The sequence below is a fragment of the Onychostruthus taczanowskii genome, unplaced genomic scaffold (genome assembly GCF_017590055.1).
Source record: "Onychostruthus taczanowskii isolate IOZ18803 unplaced genomic scaffold, ASM1759005v1 scaffold1, whole genome shotgun sequence".
NCBI classification, from domain to species: domain Eukaryota; kingdom Metazoa; phylum Chordata; class Aves; order Passeriformes; family Passeridae; genus Onychostruthus; species Onychostruthus taczanowskii.
The window spans coordinates 4,300,050-4,320,630 of NW_024496525.1; the positions used below are offsets into that span (position 1 = coordinate 4,300,050).

Here is a 20,581-nt window from a genome sequence, read left to right on the forward strand (position 1 = left end):
TTTTTGGTCCTGTCTGTAGGGTCCTTTTCCCACTCTCCTGAATCAGCAGTGGTGCAGCTGACTCCTCATTCAGATAATTCAGGTCACAACATCAGTACTCCCCTGAGATGGGTTTTCTGCACATTTAGTGAGCTAAATCAGTTCACTAAAAGCTGAAGTAGTCACCAGACTGAGCCCAAGGGAAAAAGGAGAATACATGCCTAGTATGATGGTCACTCAGGTGAGTGGAGCCACTATTTCTGAAGTCAGTGAATGCTTAAATCAGCTGAGCTGAATAAAATTTTTCCTTTGAGAAAGATGGCTCCTGGAATGCTATTGCAAGTTCAGAGCAACACAGATTCTGTCTCTCTCTCTCTCTTTTTTTTTTTTTTTTTTTTCTTTAATTAGTAAAACACAATTGAATTGGAAAGAGGGTTTTAGAGAGTCAGTTATTGTAGAACATACGATATATCACCTTATGTGTCATCAGTTGATTGTTTCTGTCTTTCAGTAATAAATAAATAATTTCATCTTCCTCTTTCATGTGTTTAAATAGAATAGTGACAAAAGTTGTCGGGAAGAGAGTCCTTTTCTTGCGAACTTCTGACAAATTCCAGATACATGGAAGGTTTGAAGTCCCCAGTGATCCTTGTGATTTAGTGCACATTCTTTTGTTGACATTTCCATGAGCAAAAGGGTCATTTTCTTCACTAAGGGTATGCAGGAGGTGGATAAGAAATGAGGAAAGGATTCCTGAAGAAGTTTGCTGTAAGATGAGAAAGCATCTTTTTCAAAGGAGAACAGGGAACCTAGTCTGTTCACACACAGCGAAGAGTAGAGCTGAGAATAGAGAGAAAAACAGGGATGAGAAAGGGCACAAGGACTGTGAGATTCATGTGAGGAAAATAATACAAGGTAAGAAAAACCAAAACAAAATCCTCTCCCCAACCCTTGCAAAAGGGATAGGTGGGCACTTGCTTCTGCAGAGGTTGTGTTGGATGCTAATGTATTCACAGGCTTGGATTGTTTGCTGCTTGTCTAAGTTTGATAACTGTGGGGATGAGATAAATGTACAAGCCAGATTTGCTTTCAGAATTTTGTTTCCTCCATTTCATTATGGTTGCTGTTATTTGGAGAGAGCTGCTCCTTGAGGGGAAACAGCTGGCTGCCTTGGGTTGCCATGGTTCCCAGACAGTGCCTCACCCCTTTCTCCTGGTTGAAAAGCTCCAGCTGGGAGGATGAGAGTGTGTTCACAGGCAATGCAAAGTGTCTGTATGTGATTTCAGTAGCTGGGTATGATGCTCCTGAGCATGGCACTGGGAACAAGAAGGAAATTTTTAGTTTTGCCTTAAAATCTCCACAGATTTCAAAAATGATATTATGGGGGTTTTTTTCGGTGTGATATGGAAATTTAAGCCTTTCAAATTGTTTTTTTTCATGAGAGAGCAAAAATGAAGATTCGGGTATTCAGGATCCTGGCACTTTTGACATTTGCCACAGGTCAGGGAGACCAAAGTTCATGGTCATTGTTCAAAATGGCAAAGCAAATTAATGTTTACATTCTATCAAGAGAGAAGGAAAATTCAGTCATTGAAAAATCTTCTGTGTATTGGAGTACCCATGAGTCTACTGGCACTGATGGGTCTTGAAGAGAATTAAATCCTCTTTGGATTCCAAAGTAGGATGCAAGATTTTATAAGTGATAGCCAAAGCACCATCTTTGTTTCTACATCAGCGTGGGTATGCCCAGCTAGACAGGAAAGATGACTGAGATGAAAAGAATTAGTTAGCACTGAGGTTAAATTTCAAAGACAGTGCTGCTCATTTTACTTTCTAATAGCTGAAGATGAGATACAGTATTCTTTAATGTGATGAGGAATATTTTTTATGCTGAATTTCTGAAGAAATTAATGAAATGATACCACATTGTTGGTTTCTTTCTCTCAAATGCTTTTGAGTTCATTGACCAAATTCAGTTAAATTTCACTGCATATTTCACAGAACATTCTGAATTGGAAGGGGCCCACAAGGATCATCAAATCCAGCTCTGAAATGAGTGGCCCATACAGGAATTGAACCCATGGCCTTGTTGTTATTAGCACTGTGCTCTGACCAGCTGAGCTAATGGCTGTGTAAATTCTGTGCAAGTGTCCTATAGGGAGTCCCAAGTAAAACATTAGAAGTGCCCTGCTGCATAAAGTACTTCCACATGAGCTTAACTGTTAGTACTGCACAGAGACTCTATGGGATGGTGGGCATTAGGAAGGCCTTGCCTTTAGGGGTAGAGGCAATCAGAGACTTCAGCTTAGCCACTGTTAGAGGATGCAAGCAACATCTGTAGGTTCCGTTTACCCTGCTGACCACAAAGGGACTTGTTATGGCATTTCCTTCAGCAGCTGGTCAGAGGTATAGGATCAGAGATGAGTCTGTGTAAATATCTCTGCAGTTGCTCTCACTCACAGGGAGGCTTTGACAGGCAGATTTAACCCTTTCATCACGAGGCTTGTGATGGACTTGAGTTTCTGTGAAGCTGTTTCTGCATGTGTATCTCTGTCACAGACAGAAGGGCTCTTGTTTGTCTCTGCAGTGGGAATTAGTACCAATAAACTGAACTGAGACTTGATCCCAGTCTCACCCTTCTCTCTTTCAGCTGCATCTTCATCTGGCGTCTGAGCTCAGAGATGACCATCAACATGCGGCAGCGCCTGTCGGACATGAAACAGAGAGGGAAGCAGGCGGAGAAGTCTCCTCCTCACAAGGCAGCTGGACTCATGAGGTGAGCAGAGCAGACTGACAACATGTGGCTGGCTGTGTAAGGTGGAATGTGAAAGTGTGGTGCTGGGATTCAACTGTAAAGTTTTCGTTGTCGTCACTGATAGTGTTCTTCCAAAAGTTCTCTTATTCCTCTGTTGAATTTTGTTTTGTACCCCCCTTCTTTGGATATAGAAATCCAACCGGGATCTCCCAGACAGACTTAGTGTCCTTCACTGGTTGCAATATGTATGCAATGCCTCTTGTGTCTTAATTTAGTTTAATGATGTGGTCAGAAACTTTATTAAGCAGTTCACCTAGGAATACTGAAGATGGTACACAGAATTCCACCAGGGAAGCTGTGATCCTTCATGAGTAAAGTTCTCTAGATCTAAGCTGAATGTAACGTAAAGGTTGTTTTCTGTGGTGTCAGTACTGAAGTATACCTGTGAGCTCTATGAATTGGTTATGTTGATCATAATTCTAAGAATCCTTACACTGTAAAGGTTGTTTTTTGTGCTGTCAGTACTGAAGTATACCCTGTGAGCTCTATGAATTGGTTATGTTGATCATAATTCTAAGAATCCTTACACTTTTGCTGTTTCTTTGTTAACTGTTTTCTGGAGGCTGTGGAAAAACTCAGCTAAAATAATTATAATATGAATAATAAATACAAACAAATTAAATGGGAAAAGCTCTTGATAACTGAATAATATTATTTTTTGCTAGGTAAACAACATATCTAGAAACAAATTACTGCAGCCTACAAGCTGAATAGATCTAAATTTATCTAGTGACCTTTCTTTTAAAAGTGGTCCTTCTGTTTTTAAACAGAGCAAGAGTGACAGGGTATTTTTGATTATTAGTCTAATGTGTTTGGTTTCTCTGTAGTTTTTAAGTAACAGAGACTAGCTGGACTGTAAGTAATGCAGGGGAGAGTCCTGACCAACCTGTTGTGAGATCACAGTGGGGGAAAAAAGGGTAAATGCAGATTTTTTGGTTTCTATGTCCCAAGTGACTACACATGGAGTCCTGGATATAAAAGTACCAAAGTGTAGGAGTAATTACCACACTGGTTGTTGAGTGTCATGAGGACTTTCCCACTCCCTTTGGGAGCAAGCAATGTTGTAACAAGTCTGTCTACACAGTTTTGTTTTGGAAAGTCTTGATCTGCTCATTCCTGAAGCGAGTCTTGTCTAGTAAGTGTTTTTGGTAACGATCCTGGGAAAACTCAGGAAGCCTTTTTTCTAGCCAAAGTTCTGGATCTGTCAAGCAATGTGCTTTTTATAGCAGTCTCTCTATTATTCCAGCAGCTGCAGCCTTACCCTACCGAGGCTCAGCCTGTGACAGATAATCCCAGTCCTGTTCCTGTGAGGTGATACTTGTTTCCATCACAGACGCTTGCTAAAGGGCGGTGCTAGTGCCACGCCAAGCCCAGAACTTCAGTAAACTTGTTTGGTAACCTCTTTGCAAGCCTGCAATCTACTTGTCAGCTTGGAAAGCTTGTTTTCAGTGTTGATTGTCCGCTGTGGTCACTGGAGATCAGCAAAGACATAATTCCCAGAGCATTTTGGATTGGTACTGACAATGGAAGAAGAACCTAGTGGACCAGCATTATTGAGGTGGGCGAAGAAAAACTAATGAACTTGAGTGAGATTTGTTTTCTAGGTGCCCTGTACCTGTTCTGATTGTTTCCAAAGCCTGTCTGTATAGGTTGCAGTAGAGAGTGGAGTTGCAACTTGTGGTGTAAAATTGTTGTCTCAAAAGATTGGCAGTAGTATGAGAAAGCTTCCTGCCTTGTGATAAGCCATTTGCTCTACTAGATCTTCTTTAGAGCAGTATTGCTAGAATTTGGTGGGGGAAGTAACACTTTCTGCTAGTTCTATGGTATGAGTGTATTGCAGGATGAATAATCAAAATAATGCTGGGGTAACAAAAGTGGTCTGAGGAGACAATGGGAGATGAAGATTTCCAGTTCAGGATAGTCTATCCAGTTGCAACTCTCAGGGCAGGAATTGACCCAGCTGAGTAACATCAGCAGTGTAAATGCACAGAAGATGCCTTTTTGGGTCAAACCAGTGCTCCACAAAGCCCAGTATTCTGCCTGTGACTGTGGCAATGGAAGATGCTATTTAGTGAGACACTCTGTGAGCCTTGCTGTATGAACCTTTGTGGTCCATTTGCCTCATGCTCCATTGTTACATCAGGGATGTTAGGAAGTACATTTCTACCTTTTTGCTTTACTGTCTGAACATGGACCAATTGTCCACTGAGTTTGTATAAATTATTTTTGAACTTCATGATATTGTCTGCCTCTGCAGCCTCCTTTGGTGACATGTTCCTGGAGTTCACTGCTCTCTGTGGAAAGGAGGACTGTTTTGTCTCTTAAAGCACATTCCTACTAGTTTTGTTGAAAGTCTTTTGCTTCCGAATGTTGTGAGCTCTGGTGATCTTTTGTTCTGCAGCCAGCTATTGGTAGTGCCCATGGTTTTTTAAACCTTTTTCATAACCTCTTTTTATCCAACCTGTTCTCTGACATGAAGTGTCCCAGCATTTTCAGTCCCTCCAAAAATTTTCAGAGACTAAAGTTTCTCCTCTGAATGATTTCTCTGACTCACCTTTATGGGACATTGTATTACCTTAGAATTGCTCTGACCTGTATGACCCACAGTCCTCCATAGTGTGCCTGAGAGCCTTTGAGTTCTGCCTCTGGTTGTGGTAATTGCAGATGTGTGTTTTTTTCCTGAACATGAGGAGCTTTGATAGTCTGGGATAATAGAACTTGTACTCAGTTGATATTGCTGATACATTTTGGTTTTAAGGCTTTTATATTTTCAGTGAAGGAGTCATGTAAAGGTCATTTAGTAGGGTTTTGGTTTTAATCCAAGTATGCATTTATAGTTTAGAAAAGCTTGTCTCAAGTTTTAAGCTGATTTTACTGTGTAATGTTAGCAGGGCTTATAGTCATGTTTTAAAAATCACTTTATCTGTGGCTTTCCTTGACTCTTCAATATAAATAGCAGGAGAAAAAAATATTATCCAAATTAAATTGTCTAAAATTTATATATGTACACTGAAGAAGTACTGTGTGCTGTCAGATATATTTGGAAAGAAGAGCTCCTTATCAAATTCTCAGTGGGTCTTGTCCAGTTCAGGAAAGCTGTGTTGTTTCCAGGGCTTAGAATGGGGCAGGCTTTTGATAACTTATCAGAAATGGCACCTCAGTCTGTGATGAACCAGTGCAATTGTAACACTAGGGAAACTGAAGTCTATGCACTGTGATCCTTCTGTGGGGAAAAGCCAAGTAACTTTCCTTTTAAAACACTTGAGCATTTGAGGGGGAGGCAGAAGGATATAATCTGCCAGTGATACCTACCACACAGGATGTTACAGTTTCATAAATATGTCCCTAAAGCTGAGGGTTTAAGTAGCACAAGATCAGAGTGGGAATGCTGATGACATCCCTCTTTAAATGGATAGTTGCCATTCTTGTCTGCTTTGTTTTGTTTTGAGAAAGCAAAACAGGGTTGGGTTCAGGTCATACAAAAGCATACAGAGTACCTATTATCAGATGTCTGAATGCTAGAACTCCATAATGACGTGTGGCACTTTTAAGTCTATACCTAATTTAAGGTCCTTCCTTCAATTCACTCTGTACTGTCTGACCCTTCAAAAACTGGGAGCTGAAGAGCAACTGGCTTTGCTGCTCTGTATAGGACAAGATCCAGGTTGTACTGAGCTGGGAGTTTTCCTCTTCTCCCAGGCAACTAGCAATCGAACAAGGGAAAATGACCTCAAGTTGTGCCAAGGAAAGTTCATGTTGGACATTAGGAAAAGTTTCTTCACTGAAAGAGTGGTTAAGCATTGGAACAGAGTCCCTATTCCAACAGGGAAAATTGTTGAGTCACCACTCCATGAAGTGTTAAAAAATCAGTACACATGACACTCCATGATATGGTTTAGTTGGGCATGGTGATATTAAGTCAAATGTTGGACTTGATGGTCTTGGAGGTCTTTTCCAACCTTAATGATTCTGTGATTCTATGATGCTAGAATGGGATAGTTCCTCAGCAAAGAAGATGAACAATTACAATTGAAACACTTGCTCTGAGTCACGTGGATCTTGAGAATTGGACATGTCTGTACATGCTATTCTGGAATAGCTACTCTGAAACATTCATTCTGGTATAATGATGCTTTAGGGTTTGGCTCATGGGAGGAATTCAGCAAATCCCAGTAGTCTTACTCCTTAATTTTCAAAATGCTCTCATGTTGTGCTTATTTGGAAACAGATTCTGTGCTTGAGAACTCATTCTACATTACACTGACTCCCATCTAAGCATGAAAAAGTACTGAGGATGAGTATTGAGGAGATGTGTGCAACAGGGGGCTTAGGAGAAAATCCACAGTACGTGGGGGAAGGCAGGGAAAGAAAGGAGAAATAATGAAGTCTGAATAGAAGGGTTGACTTGGGCAAGAACAACAGTTAAAACACTCAAGACCTTGTGAACTGAGTTTTCATTTCAGGAGTATCTCACTTTCAAGTCAGGGACCTAGGGTCATTTTGAAAATATCATTCATTCATCTGTCTCCCTTCAAGTTACAGAACTGAATTTGAAAATCATACTTGAGTTGTAAAAAGAAGGATGTGGAAGAGGTGCATGAATTTTTGCTGGGATAATGCAAGATAACCTTATGTTTCTATCAATTACATTACTTCATAACTTGTTTATCGCTTCCCGTGAAGTATGAAAAAAACCCCATCTGACTTCCAAAATGTTTTGCATTCTCTTACTCTGCTATCTTAAGGACACTGGAACATACTTTGTCCCCCCTTACCAATTTTTTCAGTCACCGTCTGATGGACAGGGGCCATCTTTCTATTTGTAATGTAAAACACATGGATGGCAATCCTCCCTTCTCCATTTACACCAATGGCAGTACACATAGGAGCTTGGCAAACCCGTAATCTTGCCTTGCCATATCACCTCATCATTGTAAGGTATTCAACCAGCTAGATGTTTAAAGGTTTAATAATCCAACCCTTCTGTCTCAATAAACTCCTCAAACAGCCATGATGTACACAAGCAGAAGGATGGTATCAAAATTATTGATACGAAGTTAATATTGCCTACCATGAATAAATGTAAATAATATATATATCATAGGATGAAACATGGCATAACCTCAAAGATACTGTGGTGCTTAGGCTTTGTCAGGGTTCCCCTGCTTAGACACAAGAATCTGAGAGTGGCAAGATGAGCATAGAAGGAGACAGTAGAAAAGATGAAGAGACTGACAGACTCAAATGTCAAAAGAAGATGTGGATGACCAAAATGAAACTTTTTCACTTGAGAACTCTGCAGGCTACAGTCAGTTTCACTTTTCTTTTTGCCAGAACACTTCAAAGCTCATCTGAAATGGTTGAGTAGTTATTACTTCTAATGAAATAGAAATTGATGTTCTGCCACTACACAGGAAGAGAAAAGATTAAAATACCTTAACTGCTTCTTACCATGTTTCAATACTGCCTGTGATCTGTCAGCTGCAGGAGAAGTTGATCCCTTGCCAGACTGCTCTGTATTTGGTGGATGAGCTATTTTTATTTCATGAATAATGCTTGGCACTTAACACTCACCAGTAATATCCTATAAATGTCACTTATGATGAGTTTGGCACTCTAGCTCTAGGCCATGGAGTGGGGACTACTCAAATGTGTTTGTTGGAGATTCTTCTTTCTTCAATTATTGTCCAAAAGTTTATTTGTTCATTTGATTCTGTGGACTGAAGGAATGAGCAGAGGAAAGGGAAGAGGAGAAGAAGGAGGGAGAGTAAAATTTAATGTTATTGAGTGTCTTTGATTGGTGGTGGGCAGTTCTATGCTGGGAGGGCCTCTGAGGTGTGTGTGGTAAAACATGCCTTGATCTACTTAAACCGAAGATCTGCACAAGATATGTTTCACATGATCCTTGTGCTTGAAAGTTAAAATAGTTAGCATGGTGCTCTTACAGTGCGTGGGCTGTGCCTTCAGGGTCTGCCTGGAGCAATCCTTGAAATGAACCTGACTCTTATGGGATAATTTGCTATAAACCAAATTACTTTCAAACAGTCTATCTCTGACGTTTTTGATGTGTAAATCTGTTCCAGAGAAGAAATGCTTAAGGGTGGGAAAAATATTTGCCTTTCAAATATGATCTCCCATCTTGACCTTATCAATTGGCAGAGTCTGAAATGGAAGGCCCAGTTTCATTCCATTTGACTTTCTCACACTTGTTTACTTCTGGTTTCCGTCAGCCTTCCATTGTTGTGGCAGGGTCTGCCCATCTTTGTGCAGGGTTTAGCTTGCCCCGTTTCTCAGAGGTGGGCTGTGCTAGAACAAGGGCTGTTTGAGAGAGTTGAGGCAGCCTCCTGAATATGGGTGGAGATAAGGTAGAGAACTGGTGAAAGGATTGAAATGGTGGTCAGTTCGTGCATAAATGATAATACTCCTAATTCCTGCCTTCCAGGCATGAGTCCATCTCTGCCCTAGCCTCTGTGCCTGCACTCTCATCAGACAGCGATAAGGATGGTGAAGATGAAGGCAATGATGAAGACGAGTTACGAGGGCTGCAGTCTTTCCATATTCAGTCCAACTGCAACACTGAGAGAGACTCAGGTATAAATGGGAGAGGGATATGAGCAGAGCTGGAGGAAAATGGCATGGATGTGAAGGGAGGACAAGATGAGAGACACTGGCTTAGGGATAACAAAGTATGGGCAGAAAGAGAGAGGCCAAAGCAGAAGCATATGGATAGATACAAATGGGTAATATGGAGCTACCCATTCCTGCATCTGAAGAGGGGTGCATTTCAGAGTTCTCTGTCTACAAATGCAGTTGTTAAATTGGCAAGTTTCTTGCTAGTTCCAACTGGCTAAAGAAATTTTGAATTAGTTTTATGGGCTGGGGTCTACAAGCTATTAAAATTCTGCAGAAACCAAAAGAGATCAAGAGATCTCCTCAAAAGAGAGGATTTTAGAGATGTCTGATAAAACTTACAGTAGGGATTGCTGTTATTAATTTGACATATTTTTACCACAGATGGTACAGTGTTTTTTTTTCCCGAGCCTTTGGGAAGGCACTGCACTGTGGCAAGTGTTCTGCAGTGGTCTGCTGATATAATGGAAATCTTACATAAAACTGTGTCTCCATTAAGATCTTGATACAATGATTTGGGTAGTCAGTGGGAAAGTGTGTGGTGACAGTGGTTCAAAAGGTGTAGGAATACTGCCTTTGTTGAAAGATGAAGTAAGAGGTTGTTCAAAAGCTGGACTGCTGGCCAGGATGTCAACTAGGTGCATATCTCTTTACTGTTGCAGATCCAGACCTTACCCTCTCAAGAAGTCTTTCCCAGTGGGAAATGAGGAGGGTGAGTTACTAAACCTTCGGATTGTATTTCTTGCTACAAGGAAACTGAAGGAGAAATTCCCAGAGACATTAAAAACTTCATTTACACGTGTGGGAAAGGTGCAGCTGTGGTGGGAGACTATTGAGAAGCCTCACTACGAAGAATGATTTAGAGATGGTAAAATAGAGCCTAGTTTAAGAGACTAGGGTGTTTGGAGTCTAGAGCTGTACTTGGGATTTTTAACATCTGATGGAAAAAGACTGATGTATGCTTTTGTCTTTTTGCTTTGGATCTGAATCTCATGTGGTGCTGAAGCTGTTCATATACTTGGATCTGAGTAAAACATTTAACTGTTCAATTGTGCAAGAAGCAGCAACAAAAGTATCATTTTTACTTCATGCTTTATGATTAAAGGTGCCTTTTCAGGCTGTCTCTTAGGCAGTTTTGAGGCTTTTATTGAGATGGACATAATTATGTTTTTCTGTGGTTCTTGTGTTTTTTCTCCTGTTTCCATCAGCCAAACTCAGTCTCTAAGATAGTCTAAGAGAATTTAATTTCCTTCAGGCCAAAGAGATAGCAGCAATGCAGCGCTCAGAGGCACCAATGAGCAAGATGCCCCGGCAGCGTGGTCGCTGGTCCCAGCCCACCAGCAGCATAGAGATGACTGTGAAATCCATGCTTGACCTGCGCCAGCTGGAGTCCTTCTCCGCTTCCCGTTCTCCAAGTCGAGACTCGCTGTCTCAAAACAGCAATGGGGATGACAGAGAAGAGCACTCTGACCTTCCTGTGCACATCAACAAAGTAAGACCAGTACTACTCTGAGGAGGGGAACCCACTCTAAGTGCATCTGTCCTGCGTCTATTTGTTATTACCTACATTTATTACTACCTGAGGCCATTCTTTTTATTGTTAAAGGTCTGCTAAATGACTTTTGAAGAGCTTTATTAGATAACTCTATTGTAATTAATACTGCAATATGTGATTCTACTGTCTTGTCACAGAGATCCTATGTGGTCAAGGTTTCTCTTCAGTGGCAGGAAGACCTCATGTTTTCTTTTAGCTCTTTGAATATCTATGTCAAAAACAAGCTGAGAAGTTGAGCTTGGAGATACAGGTGTGAAAAACTTGGTAACCTGTTAGCTTGCTCTGCTGGGATGCAGTTTCTTGACTCCAGTAACCACTGGAATGCGGCTCACATGAAGCCCTTAGTTGTTGGCTGTGCTAGATGAGTAAATTCTCTTTGATCTTTGTATTGATGGGTCACAGCAAGTAATGTGTGCTCATCCTCAGAATAATTTCCAGTTTCCTGTTTTCCATTAGCAGTCTGTCCAGTGCCTAGCTTCATTAGAAGTTTTCTCTCCCCTATAACTCTGTGACTGAGAACAGGATTCAGATTGTTGTGTGCAGTAATTCAGTTTTTGAACTGAAATGGCCCAGTTTTGTGAATTGTCTGATCAGTATATAGAAGGTAATGGAAGAACCTGCTGCCACATGGCTTACACTCCTGATGTGTGATCAAAGAGTACTTTACCAAAGAACTTTAGGGAATTGCAAACAGGAAACAAACCAGAAAAGTACAGCAGCAGTCTGAAAAGTTTAGTAAATAAGGAACAGAAAAGACATAGGATTGCTGTGTTTTCTGATCTCAGATTGCTGAACATGTTCTGTGCTGCAATGCATGCTTTCTAGCCCTGCTGATGTAAGGTAACTTGCTGATTGATGCACTTGCTGATGTAAGGTAAAACACTGGTAATATCTAGTTTTTTCTCTTTTTAATTAAACCAGGTTGGCAGCTCAATACCTCCCCAAGATAATGGGTCTTGTGCGCGACCCCAAGTGATTCGGCTTGTGTCTTGTGAAGAGGGGATTTTCTCTCAGGAACTGGAACCTTCTGAGAGTGAGGAATGTGTAATCTACCCTGAGCAAGATGAAATCCATCCCACAGACTCTAGCAGGTTAAAAATAAGCTCTCTGCTGTGCATGGCTCAGATGTTTCTGTTCTGGTTTTCTTGCAGCTTGTGTGGTAACTTTGATGACTTGTTTTACTGCCTAATTGATGTCAGGCATGTTTATTTGAGAGTTTTATGTCAGATGGATGCTAGAGGAGTATGAAACTAAGAAGGCACCATTAAAATTATTTTCCTCTGAGGGAACTGCGCATTAACAGTCTCCTCCAAGTTTTTTTTTTTGTTGAGTAAACAACTTGAGAGTAGCCTTTTTGGTTTCTCCCTTATCTGGGTTGAAAATAGCAAGGGAAAACTTGGAAGCTGGAAAACTCACTGACAGTGACACATATGTAGCAGTGAAATGCCTGCTCAGGAGACTTGACAGAACACTTATTTATGAAAATTGGGCAAGAATTTAGCAAACCTAGTGTGTGATTACTCTTCTATGGGAAATAGAATGAATTGCACAATACAGATGGAATTGAAAAGGACATTGGAGACAGTGGAGATCTTTTTTATTCCTTTGCTGTTTCTTCTGTTTTAATTTGACATAATTTAATTTTTCTGTGCTCCCTTTTGTTTTTCTTCCCTGAATTTTGTTCTTCCCTTCCCCTCTTAACCTGATGCTAGTAGCTGTTCAATTTCCTTTGTTTTCTGTCATGTTACAGAGAGCAGGGCTGATAGCTTCAGACAGACTTTCAAGCAAGAGTTGGCAGTTGAGGCTGCTAGGTTTCGCCTAGCTTATTTTTCATTTTTAATTCTGTGATAATAACATTTGGACAGAGTAGACCCATGTGCTGTTCCATCATGTAAGAAAGGGATACCCTCTGGAGATGTTGGATACAGACTGGACACATGGCAATGTTTACAGTATATGAGAGCTGCCAGGGGTAGTTGCCATTCAGTTCTGTTGATTGACTTCTGCATCCTACCTTGCCTTGGAGTACATTTGAAACCAAAGCATTTGAAAAAGTGGAAAACAGAAGTCCTTAAGCATCAGGCAAAAGAACAGTGCTGGTGACATTTAACAAAACAAGATCCATGAAATCACAACAGAAAACAGTAACCCTTTCATACAAGATTGTATTTTTGTATGATGTTCTTCAGTAAATTAGTCTTTCTCAAAGCCAGAATCTTGTATACTTTGCATCACAGAATTTGCCCAAAGAAGCATCATGAACATGGGAAAAAAGTGTATTAGAGCTTAAATCTATAGCAAACTAGAGTTTCTCTCATGCAGGTGTAGGCCTAGTTTTACTCCCTTTTTCATCATGTAAACTTCTACATTTGTTCATCACCTGTGCTGGAAATCAAGCCAGAGCAGAGTGCTGCTGGTGCCTGGTAATCATGGGAACTGACAATGCCTAGAAAATCAGACAGTCCCCTTGGGACTTCCATGTCCAAGCTTAATGAAATGCAAAAATATACTGTATTATGATGAGAGAAATCAACTTCTTTTTCTCTTTAAAGCCTTACATTTGTAATAAAAGGTTTTACTAACACAGGTAAGGCCTTATTAAAGTTAGAATGTGCTTCTTTACATGTAAACAAATACCTCTTCTAGTGCTGTATCTTCCTGTCTCTCTTGTAGTGAGTTCCAGGTAAAAGCATTGCCCCATGGGAAGCTCTGTAGAGGTTATCACAGTAATGGATGCCCAGACAAACACAGTCCAGACAGTGCCTGCTCTGTAGATTACAGCAGCAGTCGTCTGTCCAGCCCAGACCATCCGAACGAAGGTAAGATGCAAAGCCATTATAAATGTATTTATTTACACGTGAGCTCTTAGCTGACCTGAGGTCACACTCCTTAGTCACACTGGTACTACTGTACAGATTCAGTACAGCATTTGATCAGACCCCTCAATGAAGCCACTGTAGAAGCAGGAGTTGGTGCACTTTCCTTCTTTCCTTGTGCACCTTTGGCTTTCTCTTACCTTGCTAGCCAAGGAGGCAGGTTTAGTACTGATTATGCCATAGGCTATGCTGTTTGTGAGATATGGTAGATTAGAGAATTACTGCACGTAATGCTGACTGACTTTAACATTCTAGGTTCAATTTAGCATCTTTGTTGATTTTTTTTTTTTTTAATTTGGCTAATGTTACTCTGATTTAGTTTTTACAGCACTAGGGATTTTTTGCCTTTTCCCAGATTCTGAAGGCACTGAACCTCTGAGCGTAGATGGTGTTTCAGACCTGGAGGGAGAAGAAGGAGAGGAGGATGTGGGTACTAGCATGCCTGAGGGAGAAATTCCTCAGATACCTGATCAGGAAAAGTTCCTCAAGGAGCATTTTGGGACCCTGAGCAACACTGATGGAAAAGGTACATCTCTGTTTTCAGTGGGAAGACTTTGTAAGGTCACTCCTGATTTTTCCCCTGTATAAACCAAAACAGGCTGCAAGTTCTGCTAGGCTTTTATAGATGTGTGTATATGGAGAAAATGGAAAACGGTGTATGAGGCTTAAAGAAGAGTGACATCTGTTAACTTCATCGGTCTGTGTGATAATTTGTATAGATGAGATTGGGCTCTGTCAGTTTGTGTTAAGTATTGTCCCTGGAATCCTAAAGAGCTGTTACATTGCTCCCGGACTGGTTTTGCCTGCTGTAAAGGAAGTATTGAGGGCGCGCTCACCCCTGCATAGGTGACACGCAGTGGCCTCTAGTGGTGCATCAAAGCATAGCCAGTGTCACAAAAGAAAAGGCTGAAAAGCTGGGTGGAGAGAGAGAATAAGAGGAGACATCAGAGTGGCAAAAGAGCTGGTTTGTCTTTATCCACCAACTCCAGAACAAAGCATATCTTTTTAGAATTGATAATGATTGCAGGCAGCAACATCTATGTGAGTTTTTGGGGTTCTTTTTTTTTCCTTTAATTTTTTTTTCCCCTTTTATTTTTTTCCTCTTTGATGGGTTTGTTTTCTGCTTCATGCCAGTGCCTCACAGTCCTATAGGCAGGAAAGGACACAAAGGGAAGCAAAAAAGGAGGAGGCGTACCCTTAGGGAGAGTAGCAGCTTAAGGCAGAGTAATCTAAGTAGAATACTAAAGGCAAAGGAAATACAATTATTTCATTCTCTGTGGCTTTAGCTTAAAAAAATCCCCTTGGATGTCAAGAGAACACTTGATAGTCTCTATGATAAAAAAAATTACAGAGAATGCTCTGTAAATAAACTGCTCATTTTTCTTTCTCCTTTAACCAAAATTTTTAGGTGGCTCATGTCGGAATCTGGAAAGAACCGAAACCCTCAGCATTTCCTCTCGCTTTCTTTCCCAGTCCCCGGCTCTCAGGTATGGCTCTGCTTGTTTTGAGTGTTTCTGTCTGTGTATTTATACTAGTATGAGTAGGTCTCACTCTAGGTTCTGGGTGAAAATAGCTGAACAAACTTCTGGCCTTGGTGTGCCTAGGCATAGCAAAGTGTTAGCACAGCCCTTGGCAGGCTGTTTGCAGATGCTTGTGATTTGGACAAGTTATCCTGGATCACTTTAGCTGTTCTGTTTATTCTAATGTAACACTATTGTTTGTTCTTTTCCCTCTTTCAACAACGTGCTTAATTGTTTCATGATTAATGCCTTGGTTGATTAAGTTGGAGGAATCACTAATAATCTAATTTATTCTTCACTGTTTATGCTCTGTTTATTCTTTTGCATTTCATTCAGCTTGGACAATGAAAGTAGATTTGTCAACTTTTCCTTTGTTTTACAGTCCTTTCTTACTCAGCTTTGTTTCTTGGTCCCATGCCTTCACAGGGTGTCCTGGCGTCTCATAAAAAGCCTCACAGGGATATTATTCTTCCAAAAAACCCTCAAACCTAAAGAACTCCAAAAGGCCTCTGCAAGCTGTTTTTCTTGTTATTAAAAAAAAATATCCCAACAAAACAAGTAAATTAAAAAAAAAATTAAAATTAGGTCAATGCTTTTGTTGATTTGAGTTCATAAATTTTTAGAACAAACAAATACTCCTGTATTCCTCTAAAATTACAACCTAAAAGGTCAAAGGAATTTCGTTATATAGGACAAAGCAGATTTGAATACATCTTCTGAGGTTCACCAGCTGTGTCCAGATTCATCATGGTAGTGAAATTTGTTTGTTATTGCCTATTCAGCTGCTGTTACTGCTGTCAGGAGTGCTTCTTAGTCTGACTCATGTATATTTGGGAAGAAAACCAATGGTAGCTATTGTGTAAGCTTCTGGAGAGTTGCAGTGATGAGTGGAGGAAGTCACTGGTGCTCTAAAGATGTAACAGGGGAGGTAGTTTTTGATTATGAAAACCTCTGGGCTTTGAATCTGTTCAGCTGTTTAAACATGCCAGACAGGAAGTTGCCTCCTTTCTGAAGTAAGCCCACTGTGTTTGTCTGAAGTGGAGAGGAAGAGGAAATGAGGCTTTCCTCTTGGAGATACTGACCAGCTTTCCTAGTCATTATGCTTTCATAATGTTAGGAAGGCATATTTACTTCCTTTTAGGGTTATCTTAGAATTGAAAAGATTTAAATTTTAGTAAGGTGAGCTGAGAGAAAAAACCTGACTTTGCCCAGTCTTTCCTATGCCTGGAATTTTTCCTTCTGTCTTCACTTTTTGTGGTGTCCTCCCTGGAAACAGCAACCCAATGTTATCTGTGATTGCACAGTCTCTAGTCAAATGCCTGAAGACCAGAGCTTGCAGGGTTGAGTAGAATTAAGTGGTAACAGCTTAGGGCATTTTTGACTCAAAGTCCAGACAGGGAGGAGTTCTTAATTCCAGAGAAACTTAATGCATGTTCCTGTCTATTCAGGGGAACACACTTACTTGTTTTAACTGGGATTTCTTTATTGTGTTCTTTAGACGATTGTCACTCTCTTCATCCAATCTGACACTGGTTTCAAAGCCCATCGAACCACCAACCCAGACCAGTCAGTTTACACCAAACCTTTTGAAAAATGACAGCAGCCATCCTGGTGATGCATCAGAGAACAGCCAGCTCCTGGAGAATGTAAATTCAAATCGAGCTGCCTATGTGCAGAAAAAGCGCAGATCGGCTTTGGAGCCCAGCAGAGTTGGTATGGCTCCTGGACGGGTTATTGCCTCCTTCCCAGAAGGCCCTGTGAATGCAGTCATGAGGAAGGCGCAGTCAGTGCATGACCTCGTGCATGAGGGTAAGGACACATGTTGGAATGATGGTATGAAGCCGAGAATGAAATGGGGACATCTGAGTGGAGGATTTAAATTAAGCTTGTCTTTCTGCATTCTGAGCTACAGGCTTTACATGTCTTCTAACTCCTAGCCTGTCAAGGGAAAATATTTTAAATATTATTCATTAAAATATGATTTAATATTTTTATTTGTAATGCAGATGCTGGTCTTCTAATTATCAGTCTCTGATACTTGTTTGGCATCTGTGGGAGGAGCACTGGCAAGGGTGAAATGAAGTATTTGCAAAAATATTCTCTCTTGCTGTGGGTGGTTGCTCCAAGCAAAGACTGAAGCTGCCCAGGGTGGGGAGGAGACAAAGAGGGAAGAGACAGTAACAGAGAGCTTATTGTATCCATGCCCACTGTGTGAAATAGCTCTATTTTTGAAACAAGTAACTTACTAACCATTAATAAGTGTTTAAAAAACCAAAAAAGCCACCCACCTGATCACCACAACAGCATATATCAGTTTTTGCCTGCTTCTTCTGGCCTCTCTCTTAAGAGTCACAGTGGTCCAAGGTCTTCTGACCATAGACTTTAAGAACAAATCTCTCTCATGAGGAAAGCAGCATAGAATGAGCAGGATGAGGGATGGCAAAAAAAGAAAGCTGTTGAGGCTTGGTGATACTAACCTGAACTAGTGGTTATGTTTGTACACATCTCACAGGGGCTGAGCTGAGCCACGTTAAATTCCAATTTAGGAATTCATTGTAGGCTCTTGTCTATTTTTGGTATGTTTATCTGTTTAATTTTCACAGATAAGGGTCCAGGAGTGATATCCTCTGCCAAGCAGCGTCCTCAGACTCTTTTGGTGGTTGAGAAGGATCCCAGACCTAACAATTGCAGGGTGTTATCAGCCAGTATGTTGAAGATGGATGGATCTGGTGCTCTGCTGGCCAAAGATGTCAGGGCTGCAAAACCAAAGTCCTACATGAACCCCACAACCAGCTTCCGGGCTAAGATGTCAAGGAGCATATCTGTAGGGGAAAATCTGTACCTTGGTTGCTCCACTGAAATGTTGACTGATGGGAGGACTAGTCCTCCGGTGACAGAGAAGACACAATTTAGTTCCACATCAGATGCTGAGAAGATTAAGCTGCCAGTGAAAGAAAATGTTCCAGTGAAACCTGCACTCCAGCCAGTTGTAAACTGCTCATCTCCCAAGTCCTTCCACAGCAAGTTGGCATCATCAAACCGAGCACATCTGATTCTTGACATTCCCAAGCCATTGCCTGATAGACCCACACTGGCCTCCTTCTCACCCACTACCAAAACAAAAACACTGCTTGAGCCACAGTCTCCACAGTCACCTGCCGGGGCCTCTAAAAAGAAACCCTCTTTTCCTGAGGTCCGAACCTCCAAGAGGGAGAATCAAACTGCTGGGTTTCTGGTTCCTGGTAGAGAGGTCTCAACAGGGCTTGCTAAGGAGACCCCAGTGGATTATCCAGTCTCAAGGACAGATTGCCAGGATGAGCCAGGGGTCACTAGTCTAAAACTGAGGGAAGTGTCAGAGGGCCAGCAGCTAAGATCTCCTGAAAGCACACTGCCCAGGGGCAGGGAGCGGATCACCGGCATCGCCTGTGTGCTAGACAGCCAACCTGGACTTTGCCCACTAGACCCCATCAGGCCCAGGTCTCCTTCAGCTATAACTGCCTCGGCACAGGTCTCAGGTGTGCATGGATACCCATCTCTTATCTTCCCCCTTCTGTCTCCTGTCTTTGTGAACCGCCTCACGATCCCATCACATTTCTTTACGTCCAGCTTCTGGCCTGTCTCGTCCTGTCTGCACCTGTCTCGTTCCATAAACCATCCCCTCAATGGTGAGACTCGTCTTCAATCTAACATCTTTTTCTCAATCTTTATTTTCCATTTCCTCTGGGTCTTATGTCTGACAGTCCTTCTTAGCTGGTTTTGTAGACCTCAAAATTGTCATGATTTTAGTGATTTAGCTGTAAAATTGCCCCTCAAACCTCAGGTTTGAAGGGCTCAAACTTCTTTGTGGTCAGTGCTAAAAGCTGATAAGCTGGGAATTTCCTGAAGTGTGTAGGTCACATCCCCCACCCTCCTCTTGGAGCATGTTTGGCCAGCAAATGAAGATGTAGGCCAACATGTGCTAACAGAACCAAGCAAGCACAGATAATACTGACAGTGAAGTTATGCCAGGCAGCTCAAACTTTCCTTTGTTAATATGCAAAGGGTCCAGAAGGGTTTGGATACAATTTTCTCCCATGAGATAAAGCTCATGCAAGTGAGCTCCTTATTGTAACTACCTGTGAGTTCAAGCAGGTCTTTGTGCTGTTATCACTCTGCTTTGAAGACATGTCTGCAAACTGAATATGTGCAGGGTTTGAACATAAAAAATGTGCAGTTAATTTTTGAATTATCTCTAGTTTGGAGAAAAAGGTACAAAATGAAAAACTTTCACCTGCTGAAAACAGCTCTAAGATCTGTTGCAGGTCTCAGTTTAAGGTAATTCAATCAAATGAAAACTAGCAGATAAGTTCAAATTGAAGCAGAAATCCTGCCCTCCAAGGCAGGAAAACCTCCAGTGGCAGAGTTTGTGGCACTGTTTAGTTCCATACCATCTCCTGAGATTTTTCTTTTGTGTCACAATCAGAAAGGAAATACACCTTTCTGAGGTGTGCATTAGAAAGCTGAATGTTAACTACTGCACTGATAGCTTGTACCTTAAGGGGCTATACAGCTTTTATCCCTTTTGTTGTGTTGTTCTTACTCATATCTGAGAAGGGTTAGCTCTGTAACCCTGTGATCAATTACCTTCTGTGGTGGCAGGCTGTTGCACCATTCATCAGAATGGCGCAACACAATATGGTTAAGCACAACATTTCTGCACCAAAACATTGCAGAAGGTTTAATCTGGTTTTGATGCACTGTTGTTTTTCTTTTTGCATTTCTAGAGGAATCAAACACCTTAAGACTGAAGCACTATTATGTAAAACAGGAAATGTGATGTTTTGTCTAAGGGACCTGCAGTTATCACACTGTTGCTGCTTTGAAGAATAGTGAGTGCAACTGAAATTTTCAGACCCTCCCCCTAGAGGGGGAAGGTTTCTTCTAGCACCAGATGCAGCCTGAAGCTGTGGAATCACATTCTACAGCAGAATTGTAGTTGTCTGTGCTCTTTAGGCTGAGTTTTCTCTTCTAGATTTGTGAATCAAGCTACATAGCAAATGGTTTTTGGTCAGTTTGCAGAATTTACACAGGTAGCACAGATAAAGAGCAAGGTTTTTTTTCAGTATTGATTTTTTTTGTTTTTAACAACTCCCAAGACATAGCACACCCTGACAGAATATTTAACAACATCCTTTAGTGACTTAGAATGATACAACACTGTGGATTG

The 20,581-nt window shown here is 41.2% G+C and overlaps 1 protein-coding gene across 3 annotated transcripts in view; it reads left to right on the top strand.

The window, feature by feature from the left end:
- Positions 1 to 20,581, top strand: part of MAPKBP1 (mitogen-activated protein kinase binding protein 1) — a 100,616-nt gene that overhangs the window by 72,318 nt on the left and 7,717 nt on the right. Inside the window, exons 20-29 of one of the 3 annotated variants that reach the window (XM_041409073.1) lie at positions 2,630 to 2,755; positions 9,237 to 9,385; positions 10,087 to 10,136; positions 10,680 to 10,916; positions 11,901 to 12,070; positions 13,653 to 13,798; positions 14,211 to 14,381; positions 15,264 to 15,342; positions 16,874 to 17,184; positions 17,979 to 19,040. In XM_041409073.1, coding sequence (XP_041265007.1) covers positions 2,630 to 2,755; positions 9,237 to 9,385; positions 10,087 to 10,136; positions 10,680 to 10,916; positions 11,901 to 12,070; positions 13,653 to 13,798; positions 14,211 to 14,381; positions 15,264 to 15,342; positions 16,874 to 17,184; positions 17,979 to 19,040 — 2,501 coding nt within the window. The remainder of the gene's footprint in view (positions 1 to 2,629; positions 2,756 to 9,236; positions 9,386 to 10,086; positions 10,137 to 10,679; positions 10,917 to 11,900; positions 12,071 to 13,652; positions 13,799 to 14,210; positions 14,382 to 15,263; positions 15,343 to 16,873; positions 17,185 to 17,978; positions 19,041 to 20,581) is intronic. The other 2 variants (XM_041409163.1, XM_041409242.1) reach the window with 2 other exon arrangements.